The sequence below is a fragment of the Atractosteus spatula genome, chromosome 4 (assembly GCF_055471065.1).
Source record: "Atractosteus spatula isolate fAtrSpa1 chromosome 4, fAtrSpa1.hap1, whole genome shotgun sequence".
Taxonomy (NCBI): domain Eukaryota; kingdom Metazoa; phylum Chordata; class Actinopteri; order Semionotiformes; family Lepisosteidae; genus Atractosteus; species Atractosteus spatula.
The window spans coordinates 9,548,950-9,564,440 of NC_142709.1; the positions used below are offsets into that span (position 1 = coordinate 9,548,950).

At 33.3% G+C, this 15,491-nt stretch overlaps 1 protein-coding gene across 1 annotated transcript; it reads right to left on the bottom strand.

The window, feature by feature from the left end:
- Positions 1–6,108: 6,108 nt before the first annotated feature.
- Positions 6,109–14,175, bottom strand: tnfsf13b (TNF superfamily member 13b). The gene is made up of 6 exons (XM_088914943.1): positions 13,826–14,175; positions 13,511–13,628; positions 10,024–10,080; positions 8,591–8,703; positions 8,045–8,195; positions 6,109–7,732 (listed from the first exon to the last, which is right to left on the bottom strand). The coding sequence occupies exons 1-6, from the start codon at positions 14,108–14,110 to the stop codon at positions 7,620–7,622; spliced, it is 837 nt and encodes a 278-aa protein (XP_088771069.1). The 5' UTR covers positions 14,111–14,175; the 3' UTR covers positions 6,109–7,619.
- Between the last annotated feature and the right edge of the window lie 1,316 nt (positions 14,176–15,491).

Below are 15,491 nucleotides of genomic sequence, written 5' to 3' on the forward strand. Positions count from 1 at the left end.
AAGGACTGTTCTTTACAGTGATCCCATGCTGCTACTTATGCCATTTTTACCAACAGATTAACCAGATTAAATTCTAATCCTGAGTCTCACAAATGCAATATGTAAAAACAGAAGAAATAACAACCAAAAAGAATCAACATGTGAGTAAATTCTTATGAATACTCTGTGTGAGTATTAAGTAGCTGTTGTTCAATCACTAATTAGTTCTTTGTTTTCCCAGATCATATTTAAGAAAAATCTTAAACCTGTGGTATCACTGGGATTATTTATACAAAGGAAAAACTGTATTATTTACATGTGGGTTATTTGTAGATAATTGTGTTAATTGAAGATTCGTTACACACAAAGGGTTTTGTCTGTGCCAAATTTTGATACTTTCAGACAATTTAATTTAGAAGCTCAATTTACTTTCTCTTGCTTAATTAGGAATATTAAGATCAATAAATATTTATGCAATTCACAGTGTGGGGATGAAATGTCTTTATCCATTTTTCTCAAAGAAAGTATTTCTCTTCAGCAAATCTTTTTACATTGTTGTTATAACTGCTTCCACAAGAGAAAAAAAATAAGAAGCATAAAGGATACAGAATCATTAAATGGACTTAATCTGAAAAAAAAAATAAATTTCGAGAATATCTGCTTTCCTCATAATAACCATCCAAATGAGTGGAAACCAAATGGATTGTGACAATTTTAGACAACAATGAAGCAACAGCAATAGAACTGAACTAGGGATAGAAAATCAATTAAAGGTGGTAGTGCTAAATCATAGTCACTCAATAATGACATTTAATGGCACCTGGTTCCACACAAAACAGTGCAATTTAAAAATCAATGAAAACGCTCAATTTTGAAAGGATAATGTGAAATGCTGGTTTCTTTGACTCAGCTGGATTTAAGTACAGTATATCAAAGAAATGAGAGGTAAAAATAACAAAAGTTAGGAAAATCAACAATAAATTGCATCAGTCTTAATTGAAGAAAGAAAAATGTCCGTTTCTGTCTGTTGCATTGTAAAGCCTGGTTTTCCTTGAACTCCGTTTATGTGATAATGAGCTTTGAACTTGCTAAAAAGCATCTGCAAACTAACAAGTTAAAAATTTGTAAATGTACACAGTGAGGAGAAAACAATATACAATAGTGGCAGAAACACTATCGTATAGGATATGATGATACTGTTCCACAAAAAAGTACAAGACAAAGAGAAATATTGATAGCCACCTTAATTGAACTGCATAGTTAATCTGAACTTTCAACCAAGGAACTGTCAAATAATTTGTAATGTCTAAAACATCTTTTCATAAGAGAACAGTATAACGATACCTGAACAAGGCATGTCATCAATTACTGAGGCGCACATGCAAGCCCCCTGTTAAGAAAATAAACAAAAGTAAGTGTTTAACAACACTTTATTCTCACTGTTGAGCTCTGAGACTTGAAATGTAAATCCTGAACTTTACCAAGACAGTGTCTGAACTGACCACTAATGACTACAATACACTCAATGACACCTCCTTTCCACTTGAAAGCATACAGTCTGGTAATCAGATTTTTTAAAGAGAAAGAAAGTGCAGGATACATCATCTCAATTATCTAACCTGTAGCAGAATGATATGTGATGACTGGATGTGAAGGAAACCACATCCAGGAATCCCACCAATCAAAATGTATGCAAAGTAGAATCTATTAAAAAAAAACAGAAGATTAAAAAACAGAAGAAAAATCTCACAGTACAAGTGTCAATAACTTCTAATAAAGTCCAAGAAATGCTTCAAAATGACCCCAGAAGAAAATATAATACAGTATGAGTTATCTTAGTGAGAAACCCTTTTTTCCAAGAAAAACTTCAGTTTTTGAAAGAAACATTATACTAATGTAATAACACTTTATAACTGTATACCTTTGTATTAACACTACATACAATCTATATGGCCAGGCAAATTTAACTGGTGAATTAAGCTTATTGATCTTTTAAAACTTTAACATTGAAACATTTTCTCAGTTTATTTTTTCTTGAGAGCTAATTTTCTTTTACAATGACAGGTAGTACTGGAGGGTACTTATTTATACAGCACTTACTTGAGCAAAGTACATGGAGCAAAACATTCCCACATAAGATCTGAACTCCTAACTGTTAAGTCATGGTGCGGACAGTGATGTTAATTCTGTATCCTGAAATGGATGATCAAAGCATTCCAATTAAATTAACGAACAATTAAGTAACCAGCATATTTTATATACTGGCTATATTAAAATATGCCCATACTGAATGACTGTTATGCTACTGTATGCTGACAGGTATGGTCCTTCTAATTCATACTAAATGGTAGTAGAATGATATTTTAGTCACAAAAACTCAAAATAGAGTGTTGAATTAGTTAATTTAACATTAGACGTTTATTCTTAGATAATCTATTTCTTCTTTGTAAAATGTTTTCTAAAGGAACCATTAAAGTTTAATATCCAAAGAGTGTTTTGGAAGACTCCCTAAAGGCAGTTATTTTCAGCCCATTTTCCTTTACTGCTGTGACGTAGGGACATTTTTAAATGCAGGCTAAAGTAATGGTTGGAAATAAGATGTAAAAGCTCTATAGAGACTCTATAAGGATTGTAAAGACTGAAAGGGCATCTCAAATTATTAAAGAATTAGAGTTAGTTTACCTAGACACCCAGAAAAGATCACCAGTTTACACATATTTACAAGGACAAAAGCATTTAGTGTACTAACCCGACAAACTTCCAGCTTTATCATTTTTAGTGAATTAAGTCATCTGGGCTCTTTTCAGTTTTGACACACATTGCCACACTTACCACCACTTCATTCTTGCTTGTTCACACAGATAATTACATGGCTTAAAATGTATTCATTCAAGGCCTCCCAAGTGGTTATCCAGTAAACCAAATCATTCAGAGTGCAGGTTAAGAATCCAGACATTGGCAGTTTAGTATTTTTAATCTAGTGGAGTATGACTAGGATTTGCCAAACTCTTTCAAAAGTTGGGTGGCTTGAATTTAAACTAATATTGTACTGTGGTCTACTGTATATAGGAATGGATTGCAAATGAGATATTCAGTTATTCATGACCTGTGTAGAAAAAAAACATTTAAGTGGTAGTAAAATATTCCAGAAAACACAATTCAGAATTACTAAGCAACAAATATAGACAGATGTTGATTACATACTGTATTTTAAATCTCAACATGTCACACTGATGTGTGTAACCTAAAGATATTTATCTGGTACAATTTTTTATTATATTAAATGATTGATTTGGATCAATATACGTATGTTTCAGTCTGTAATATAATATAATAAAAATAACACCAGGATCAATTGAATGAATGTTCTGTTCATTATAAATGCCAAGGATTGTTCATTTCCAGTATACTAAGAAAACTGATTTTAATAAATATGGCCACTTAGTGGCAGCAGACACCTCAACAGTAAAACAGTAATGTCAGCTTGCTAAGCTTTTGTCACTTTTGCGTAATGTCATCTTATACAGTAGTTAGCTAAATCCTCAAACACATTGGCATTGTTCTTCCATGGAGCTTAGGGAGGGCTTTGATACTAAACTATCTACAAGCAATTACTGCTATCCCTATTTTCATACTGTATATTTCTATTTCTGGAGTAATGTTCTTTTTTGTATATGGAATAGTAGTGTTATAGTAGGGTATTATAGTGTTACTTTAGTTAAAGATACTTTTTAAAATTTTATGCTGTATGCATGCTGCAATTACTTTAATGTGAACTTTTGCTACCTGTACCTGTACATACAATGTACAATGTCGAATGTACATTGTATAGTAAACTTAGCGGAGGCACAGTAGCTCATCTCGCTCGAGCTCATCCTGCTCTCTGTAGAGTAAAGCAGAATAGAGAGCACGTGACTTACCCCCTGGAGGGGACTCCAAGTGTATGTGGTGCTTAACTAAAACGGCATGAAAATACTATATCATACTACAATCAGAAACCTCTTCTTGGTTATACAGAATGGTAGAAATTCCAAATGAAAAAATAGTTCTATTGACAGCATGTTGAGCACAAATATGATTAGTAAATCAACCAGGGAAGTAAAATCTGATCTTTTGATAAAATATCACACTGGAATGCCTACATTTTACAAATACTTTTTTAATATATACTGTACATAATCATAACTGATATGGGTGATGTTATCATGTGTTAACTGTAGTTTTCTGTTTTAAAAACATGCGTCTAACGTACACTCCACAAGCCAATTTTTATGGGCTCCTATGATTGGAAAGAGAGGCAGTGGCCAAGGTAGGAAAATATGACTACTTAGGAAAAACAACATACTGTAGCAAAAGCAACTCACTAGCGCAGTAATAACACTGGATTCAAATTCTCCTTCACTCTCCTTCACTTAAGATTGTTACAGAGTCTTGCTCCAATGTCTCTGTTTACTAAACCTACTTAACCAAAAAAAATTAAAGCTCAGTTCTTATGTAAAATGTGTTTTTTTGGCCCACACAATATTTCGGCTAATGCATGGTAATATTCAGATTTAATAATTTATATTATTTAATTTTTGCCTGCACTGCTAGTCCCAAATTTAACTGAATGATGAATTTATTAGCAAATCACCTTCACAGAACACAAAACTCAGTCTTTTGCAACCTAAGGTGTGGTCACCAATGTGAATGTTGGTCTGCTTAGATGTGTTGGATTTAGAAAGGGTAAGATATTGCTGATGAAATAATAGCCTGTAAAATATTTTTGATACCCATGATTTAATGAAGGACTGGGATCGTGAGGATTTCAGTTTAGACTAATATAAGTGGAGCCACAGTTTGAGCTGCCTGGGCAAGATGCCTTTTCTTTATGATTAATACAACATTGGCTTAGTATCATTTTTTGTGTTGAAGGTACGTATGTGTGTAAGTCTGGGATTTGACTATTATTTTGAATAATTCCTAATCACTGAAATATCCTGTCATGACAGTAAACTGTGTCTTTTGATAAAGAATGAAAGTGATTTTTAGCATCTGTAGAATACAAGATTACAGTAGACTTATCGGGTTACTTTGAATTCTAAGGTTTTTTATAATTTTACATGTCTTTAGACTCCAAATCACTTCTAAATGTACATTTTAACACCTCTTATGTTCAGTTGCTCTCAATTTCTACCCTCCCTGTAAAATAAACCTATGATCAAACATCCTGACATAAGTAGCTTTTTGTTAAAACTATTTACCTCCTTTAAAAGTTCTAGAAAACTGTGGCTTAATAAAGCTAGCAGAGAGTGAGCATTATCTTTCCTTCAAAAGTGAAATGAATGTGAGTTACTTATACAGTATATTTTAACTGCCTTTTTAACTCGTTTTTGTATGCCAAGCCAACACACCACATCTCTGCTGGGAGTCTATCTTACTGCTGTCTATAGCAGCTGTTGCGTGATTCAGGAGAGACCCTTTTGCTTTTTCTAAATCATATTTAATTGCAAAGATCTGAAATTCCTGTGTAGAAAATAAACTATTTTTACTTTGGAGAAGAAATAGAATGTCATATGTTATATGGCTGTATTTTGAAAAGCTATTTTCTATAGTTTTAAAAATAGCATTTTATTTCTATCGTTCCTGGGTGTTCAGGATGAACAGCTTCAGATTGCACAGCCTTCCCCATTCCCTTCAACCTGAAAAACTTACAAATAATAATAATTCAAATAATTCTTCTCCTTTGTTTTCATTTCTCAAATTACCCATTTGAGACAAGGAAAAGTGTGACCAACAAAATGACCAAAAAACAATTTGTTTTTCAGTTTTTAGACAATCTTGACTTTGAAGAACTGAAAACATACAGTAACAATAATGCTATCAATATTTCACACCCAACATATATATTGCCATATAAAACGTGCAGACAATGAGTGTTCAGGATGTTTCACTTTTTTATATAATTATTTATATGCTGTAATCAATAAACTGCATTTAAATACAGTTGCCCATATGAAAATGTTTAAGCCTTACCGTTGTAAACAAAATGCCTACCTACAGCTTTACTGTAACATGCCATTTTGAAGAGTCAGATCAAGCAACAAATCTTTAAAAAAAAGTACTGAACAACACAACACAAGACACACATTTGAGTAAAACTCTGATTTATTTAATATTGATGTCTGAAAAAGAACAATCAAAAGGTTTACATCTTAGTCTTATGAATATTGGTTACACAAAATCATATACTGAAATACTGTGTGGGTATTTTGTGGCCATAGGAGCCATCTTCTGGAAATGTATGTAACTGCATGTAATACTTAAGCTTAATTACCTAGGTCCTTACAACAATTGATTACCTATAACTATTTACCATACTGGAATGCAATTCATGTGCTTTTATGGAATATCATGTAACATAATATAATGAACATGTACCTGGTTGGTGCTTTATTAGGAAGATATATAACTTTTAAAATCAAGGGAAATAACTGCTGCAAGATGCAGGCTGCACATGAAAGTCAACAGCACATTGGTCTACAAGCAGAATTTATTTCACTTGGCAACAACATTGAAAAATGAGTACTAGATTCTAAGAAAGAGGCCTTTACTGACTTAGTTTCTATTTTCCTAAGTAACAAAAGACCACTCAGAGAAAGTGAAACAATGTAACAAGCCACAAAGTCACATCCTGAGGAGTTGTTTTTTTTTACTAAAACAGATGGTTAAGCTCAGCCTCATTCATGTCAGTTAGGCAGTTCATGAAACCTGCCTTGTTGAGTACTTCGAGAGACTGAAATGGGGTTAGACTAGGCAATGTCCTTCCCACTGCCTGTCCTAAGATGCACTTGGTTTGAGGTGTTTAATGTGGAATTGCCTGACAGGAACGGGACAGATGCAGTAACTAAAGAAACAGCATTAGTAATAAAAAAGAGGGGAAGGAGTGAAATCATTTAAGATAGATCATATGTTAAATCTAAAACAATATTTTCCGACATTCCTTATGACATTTATATTGTGGTTGAGGACTCATTGATAAGTTAAAATAAATCCAGTAAAAGAAATCACTTGTGGTGTTAAAAACATACAGTATATATCACTTTTCATACTGTTTCTAGGGAAATATGTATTTACAGTAACAAATACAGTAAAACTGACCTAATATCAAAGAAACTTAGGTATCACATGAACTCACTCAGTTGTTTAAAAGATTCCCCTATTATTGTTATTTAAAACACAGTCCCTGTTGCATTTATGGCATCCTGGTAAAGCTATGTTTTACAAATTTTTACAGCATGTGTATTATACAAATATTCTGTAGTCGGCATTATTTTTACATTTGGACACTCATTTTTCTTTTTGATAGATTCTGCCCTACTTAACAAAACACAATTTCTGGGCTTTGTAGAGAAGAACATCCTTTTTAATCTTTGCAAAGTTGATGGCACTATCCCAGTTTCTTATTTTTTTAGTTTTCTTGTGATACTGTACATCAGATGGCAGAAGTGTTAAAGCATTCACTTTGTTTCCTGTTGGTTTAACAACAAGCTGAGCTGACACAACCTCCCCAAAATACATCTGCAAAACCAGAACTTCAAATATCTCCTCTGGTGTTTTCAAAAATGGAAGCAGCAGCTTTCGAACCATGCAAGCGTACCTCACACAAGTTTGATTGCACCCAAGAATGTGGAATCTCCATCCAGGGAGACATTTGCTGTACGTCGGGGTATGAGAAGCTCAATGCTATCACCTTCTTCCAGTTTCACAATCCCTGGAAAAAGATGAAAAATTCTCAGTATTTACTTATTTATTTAAGACTTATATCAATAATGAATTTTCTCAAAACAAATTTTAGGTTGGATGTGTCATAATTCCTTGATGTTACAGTAAAACCTTTAAATGCATTTTACACACTAAATCTTATTTAGTTGCCTACCTAATTATTTGAAGTACTCATACCAATACAGGAACTATAACATATTCTAACGCTACTATACAAAGGTATCTTAGAACTTATTTTATTTAAATCCTTTATTTAACCAGATATGTCAGTCAAGAAGAAAACCCCTTAAATTATACATACCCGCAGTATAACAAGTATTGAATGGATAAATAGGGTCCATATTTTGGATGCACCGGAATAAAGTCACATTTTGGAGTTCATCCCCAACAATATGTTCTTTTTTCCTGATAATTATATGTCCCATGGCAAAGATTTTGTCCTTATAGTAAACCTGAAAAAAAAACATTTTGGTTTTGGTGTAATTACTTGTGTTTGTTCTGTTTCTTGTTCCTTTATCACATATCCCAACAGTTACTTTATCATTAGTAAAAAAGACAATATCTAATTTACAGTATATATGCAGTGTCATTCAGCTATTCACACAGACGAGGAAAAGACAAGCAGAAAGAAACAGGGTGAAAGAACTATGACATTCATTTTTCTTCACTGTAACCCATTAATTTATTTCTATCTTTGTAAACTTGAGACAATGACTTTATCATTTTGCATATTACAGACAATGATGAGGAACTTATCTAAATGTGGTGGCAGGCTGTTATGGCTTAACTGGGAAAATTGTAAATCAGGGTTACGTATTCTGCATGCAATGTCTTATGAAACTCTTACCTGACTGTAGACAAAAAAGTATCCTGCTTCTTTGACATATATTGTGTTGTTTTTTTCTTCCAGAGCTGTTCCCCTTTTGAGGCCTGGGAGCCAAGGGATAGCTGTATATTGATCTGAAATAGTAACTTCACATTTAATGACCGGAATTCTGAGAATATACAAGCCAAGACATGTTTTTTTATTCAAAAGATTCACAAAAAAACAAATCAGGATTAACATTTGTGGACTGAAGTCTCGTACTGACAAAATTAATGGTCATTTTTTTTTCATGATAGGGTCAAAGCAGACCAGGTCTGAACAGTCATAACAAGCAATTTGGGAAAGTTGTTGCGCAGGTTTCGTTTGACTGTAGATGCCATAATGAAAGCATAATAGAGGCAATGCATCTGTGATATCATGGAGGGGTATTTCAGTTTTAACTTTTTAAAGGTACTTCTTTAACTACAAGCTTTGAGAGGCCAACCCAGGTGCCTGATCTTAAGCCCTGTAGTGGTGTGGGTTTAAAATAAATTATCACATGAATGAGGAACTGTGAAAACGTATCCCTGCCTTATTGTGCAAGAAATACATTTAGAGAAAATCCAAACATCCTCAGACATAAAAATGTAGTAGATATAAAAGGAGGATGTCAGATAAAGCCTATATTAAAATTAAAAGGCAAGGACCTAACAGTTCCTCTTTCTTCTTTATATTTTATGCCAATTTTTCATCTTAAAAGAGGCCAATTCTATGGTATTTTGGCAATTTTATTTCAATAAAATTTCAAAGCGAAAGATAAAAGCATATAATTGTTTCTGAGAAATGTCTATTTTATTCTATTAAAAAGTCTAATTCTTCACTTTTGACTTACAATATGAAGGATCATAAGAGGAAGCTGAAACTTGTAAAAACATGAGTTGCAAAACTGTTACAATCATATTAGCAAAAAATACAGGTTCTGTATCTATCTGGCTGCATTAGGTTGTACTGTACCATGTAGGTTCTAGAGTAGGTGAGCTTTGCCACCTGGATTCCATGCCATTGCAGGTCTTTGCTCTACCTTAGTCTAAATGAAGTGATCTGCAGCACATACAGTATGTTAATCAAGTGATCAAGAATCAATTCAATACTTATTGAATGGCTCAAATTGCCAAGGCTGGCTATGCCATTCTAGACCACAGCTGATACTATTTTAACTTGTGGTGTTGCTTTGCATAGCAATTTGTCATTCATTACGTATCGGTTTTCATACATTTTAGAGACAACAAAATTGTACATTTTAAAAGTAATGAACCACTCTATTAGATTATTACACTCCTTTCCATAGTGATAGTGCTGTTGGAAAATGTAATGTAGCACACCAGTGATAATGACAAATGCACCATAAATTAAAGCCATTAATGCGACTATGTTTTTAGTTATGCCCTGGACAATGAACATAAATCAATGGATACCTTTTTGGAAGGTGCTTCTTTTATCATCAGCAATCATTTGTAAACAGGGCTGAAATACTGGAAAAAAATGCAACAATTTTAATTAGGACTTAAAAACCTCGTAAGAAATCTGTAGCACAAATCAACGTCCAGCAGTATTACAACAAACATTACCTGAGTTTAGTTCGTTATTTTGAATAACATGCACACTTCTTGAAAAGTCAAGATGACTCATATTTAACTGCATTATACACTAGCCATCAAAATAAATATATTACTCATAACTGTAAAAAAACATTTAAAATAATTACAAAATTATCAGGAAAAATTATAGTTATTCCCTGTGGCAGCTTCACTGACATGACATACTGTAGGTTAATGAATTCTGCTTATTAAAATTTGTCACCAACAGGGTTGATCTACAGGGGCTGTACTGCGAGAGGCACAGGTGTGACCGATGCTGGAAGAAATGTAAGCTGCACATTTGCAAAGCACTGTACGCTTTGCATCAGGTTGAATTTCACGTTGTCATGTGTGATTCTGTGTCATTCCTTTTGAAGAGCCTGGAGAAGCAAGTACTTCTTCAAACCCCACAAATGTTCAACAGGGCTCCAGTCTGGTCTGTAGGGCATCAACTGCGTAACTGTCTGTTTCCCATCTCACGTGAAAGCCACTGTTATATGAGCAACATGAGGACACGTACAGTCCTTCTGGAATGGTGTCATGTCTGATGAAGCACATACTGTAGGAAAGGTCCCAGTACTTATTCATTATAAATGGTATTCTGGAACACCCAAACACTCCTGCTCAGATCAACAATTTTTTGGACCCTACCATCAAGTCTATTGTAAAACTCAAATATCAAGTTTGATATTCTGCATGTTTGCGACAATCACTGACACACATTAGAAATATGTTTAGGTCTACACGAAATGCTGAATCAATAATTGACGATTCCATCTGAGATGACTTAGCCCAACTTCCAAAACACCAAGAGCAGAAAGAGAAAGGGATTGGTTCTGTTCATAAGTGTGACATATTGTTTACTGTGTTGTTCTTGATTTTAACCTGGCAGTCAAGTCTGTCACAAAATGATTTAGTGTTTATGCAGCAGACAAAGTCACTTGAATATATAGAGTCAATTATGCATGCTCAGATAAACAAAAATGAGTACCAAATCATTTAAACAGTATCCAAATTTTATGTTTCAGGACAATATTTTCAAATCATCCAGATAGGATTTCAATTTGACTGTTTTAGGGCTTCCATTCAAAGTCCTTGTTTAAATAACCACAATTTCTTACAGATATTAAAATGTACAAATTTACAATTTCCACTGACTGGGCTCTGAAATATCCATTTTATATTAAATAACTTTTTAATTAATTTGCTCTGTTGTAGATATTCAAATGAACAGGAAAGGGTTTTCACATCCATATGTTAAATAATACTAAAATAAAAAATTAATAATCAAATAATAACAATTTTCATTTTATTAGAAAAAGAAGTTAATTTGTAGGACTCAATTAAGTTTTTGCTTTAACTTTTCAGTTTCTGACAGAATTAGGTTTCACCCTTATGTTTCCTTTACAAATGTAGACTTGCATACAACCAGATTCCGAACAGAGCTCTATTGCATAATTACACACTAGTGTGGGTTATCCACAAGCACAGCTTTCATCTTGTATGGGCTTTATGAAGATTCACCAGCCTGTTCACTATGATTCAATCTAGCAGCTAACCTCAAACATTTTCAGAAGAACTCCCACTATAATGCACTTTTTCAACTCTCAAGAAACTTAGTGTATCATAGATACGTGACTCAACTACGTTTCTCCTTATGCTGGAAGTGAACATGAATGAACCAATAAACATCATCTGTGATGTTTATTTCAAAGACATAATCATTTATTTGTTTTATTAATTAATATTTAGTTTATTAGGTTACTAATAATACACTTATCAGTTTATTGCAAAAAGCTTAATACTTTCCCCAGTGACAATGGAAGTCCATACGTCAAAATTATTTGTCTTTATAACTTCAGAATTCTCTTTCTTTTAGTCAACTGTGGAGAGGATTAAAGTTTTTGTTTCCTCTGATGGAATACGTTAGTTCACTTTCTTGTAATTGGAAACCACCCATGACAAACAGAAATTGTAGGAACTGCATTGCTAAACTCAGCATATTTAGATTCCCCAATGTTTGCCATTAAACCACAAACAAACTTTATAGAATTAACCCATATTAAGTGACATCTGGTTGCATGGCTGTCATGGCTGTTCGTGTATAGTATGGCTGTACGAGAGAAAAAAAGTACTTGTGAAAACTACCCTCCCCCAAGGCATCACAGTATTGCACACAGATAATTATAAGTAATATCTAACAGCCTTCCATTTTATGGCAATACAATGAGAGGTGAGAAAATACAATACAAAATACAATTTAGCATATGGGATCTGTTAAGATTGCTTCTTTTCTTGTACTACCAATCTAGACTCTTATAAAGCAAGCACATTTTGACAATTCAAAATGATGAAAAAAAAAAGAGGAGAAGCAAAAGAGGTACCATCAGAAAAAAAATGAACTTAAGATACTGCTTAGAACACAGTAAATGGTGCATCTGATAAGATGCACAAACAGGCAAGAGGCCAGAAGTCAGAAGTTGCCCGAAGGATGTAATGTCTTCTTCCATGTTTTCTCTTCACAAATTCACAAGTAAAAAATACTACACAGAGATAACATGAAGTGCCAATCATAATATCAGGAGTTTATCAAACTAGACAAAGCTACATGGGAAAGGTTTAGGATCTAATATTGATTTGACGTGTTTCTCTAGATAATGAGGATTACTTAATAAAAAGAACAACAGAATATGCAGATAAAATTAAAAACAGAATGCAATTTAAGGAGTAAAATATCAGACTTTCATAGCCTAACACAAGGGTTATTATTATTAAGAGTTATTAAAAAGTAAAATATTGTGCTGAATGTTCCTCAGCACTAGAGAACACATATTGACTAAAGAAGAGTTCACAATCGGCAGCCAAAATAATTGCTGTTCACTAAAGTATGTCACAGACAAATTCCAGGGCCAGAGATTAAGAGGGGATTAAAGGATTCAGAACTGTAAATGCTATTGACACACACAGCCTAACGGATTATTTAATACACCCAAATCACAGGTGAAGGCTAACAGCAGGATAAGGGAAATTCAGGACAGAAAACAAAAGACTTCAAAAACATAATGAATCTTAATGTTAACTTCGAAAAATCAATAATATTTTGGAATTAATCCACTGCTGGCAGCTAAAGGAGCATAGAAGATATGATATATCATGTCTTGTTTTGAATAAACACTTCACCCAACATAAAAAATATATATTTTATAGCGTATTACTGGATGTGTATAATACTGTATATATGTACATGTGAAATACACATAGTGTATACCCCAATGCTAGTAACAGTAATACACTCCCGGTAATAATAATAGCAATAACGACTTGCCTGTTTTACTGATCACATTATCAACACTATGTCGCCTTAGTCTGCGTCGACGTTGTTGAGTCTTAGACTTATCCATACTAGGCTGGGCTACTGCTTCATCATTTAAATAATTCAGTTTCTGTAAAGAAAGTGAAACAGTTACATTACCTATAAATGCATTTCCGTCAATCATATTTGCAATTATTTGAATTCCAGAAAGTCTTCTCTACTTCAAATAGCTTATAAATCATGTGTATAAGCATACAATTGCCTACCAAACATTTGCATACAACCATAACAATAAAACTTTCCAGAAACATAAAGATCCAAACTCACCTGCTGGTTGTTGCTGGGCAGCTGGGTTGTTTCTGTGTCATGGCAGGATAGTGAACATATTTGCTCTTCTCGCTTTTTGAAAACTTCTGTCTTTAAACTAGCAACTTCTGCTTTTAAAGTCATGATGTGGTACAGAGAGACAGCTGACATAGATGAAGACATTATCGCAGCAAGGATAAGCACCAGAATTGTTGACATCAGGCACTTCTGTTGAATATCGGAGTCATTCCGAAGTGTTCGGACAGCAGGATTCATTGCGGGTTTCAGCTGTTTTATCAGAAACATGACAAAATCCTGAAGATCTTTAATGTTGCTTTTATTTTCCCTGCTTACTGTAAAAGACACATTCACTTGATTTCGGTTGGTTAACTTTGCAAATCATTTCCTGTCAGATGGGGCTACAAAGGCAAATTCTGTTCTTGAACGTGTAACTGTTCCTATTTTTTTTGGCAAGAGACGTAGCTTAAATTGTTCTATATGAACAACTTTAATCCAGCATTAAGATTTTGTTATAGAGGAAATATATAACAAGTATAGTCTGCAACTTGGCTTTAAAAATAGCACTGAAAAACAAACTGAAAACAATCCAGGACATTTGCTATTAACTTTGAAAGCTTTGAAGAAAGTAAAATTACAGTATTGAAAATATATATGTAAAAATATATCAGGGTAGCATAATTTCTGATTTCTAAAACTAAAAACTTTGTAGTATCTTCACTTTAACTATGAGTCAACAAAACATTATTGAGTAAAACCACTTCAGAACTGCAGAACAGCTGCATTGCTTCAATTAAAGTCACAAGTCTGAATGTCTGGGAATCTCATCTTGAAAACCTTACAAAAGGAAAAAGGAGGTGCCACACTTAAGAGGATATATGCAGGAGAATATGTATGATATACTGTATAAACCACTTCACGAAAGGTATTAACAAGGAACACAGCAATTTTAAAACACAAATACAGTGGTGACTTCCAATTTCTCTGTACATTTTTGTCTAACACCTAACAAAATGATGACCTAAAACTAACAACTAAAAGATGTTGAACAGTATGCATTTTTTTTCCGTTAAAGGAGAAGTAAACTGCAATGAGCAGATAACCAAGCGCTTGTATAAAAAGCCTTTTCACCACAAACCACATCGCTTGAGAAGAACATTTACGGAATTATGTTTAAATGTTTCAACACAAACGTATAAACTAAAAACGTTTGATTTTTTTTTTTAAATGAGAAATCTAAATATTACTTTTTCAGAATTCAAAGATAAAATGCCTTTGGGCATACAGTGACTTGTTTGAAATATTAAAAAGTAACTTTTTATTGTTGAAAAATATGTTTTCTGGAAATAGCAGTGATGGAATATGAAAATACATTTGGGCCATGGTAATTTTGAATGCATTCATAACGAAACTCAGTACTTTTTAGTTTCTCATAGTTCTAAGAAAGCCTGGAATTTTAAGTGTGACATTTGCTGTAAGGTTAATTCAAATGGGAAGTTATATTCTCAGTTGTTTTGGGTTTTTCTTGTGGAGAATATGTATAGTTTAGAATTCTGGGAAAAGACTGGACACAGAAAATGTCATTAGTATACACATATGTTTAAATCAATATCTGTTTATTCTATAACTACACAGAACAAAACTCAATTGCAGAATCTGAGTCAAATTA

Excerpts from the sequence above, each read along its gene's own strand:
- tnfsf13b (XM_088914943.1), bottom strand. The coding sequence starts at position 14,110 with ATGTTTCTGATAAAACAGCTGAAACCCGCAATGAATCCTGCTGTCCGA. Across the intron at positions 10,081-13,510 it reads TAATGTGATCAGTAAAACAG|TATTTCAGCCCTGTTTACAA; the intron begins GCAAGTCGTTAT and ends ATTTTTTTCCAG. Across the intron at positions 8,196-8,590 it reads ACTTTTTTGTCTACAGTCAG|GTTTACTATAAGGACAAAAT; the intron begins GTAAGAGTTTCA and ends TTTTTTTTTCAG.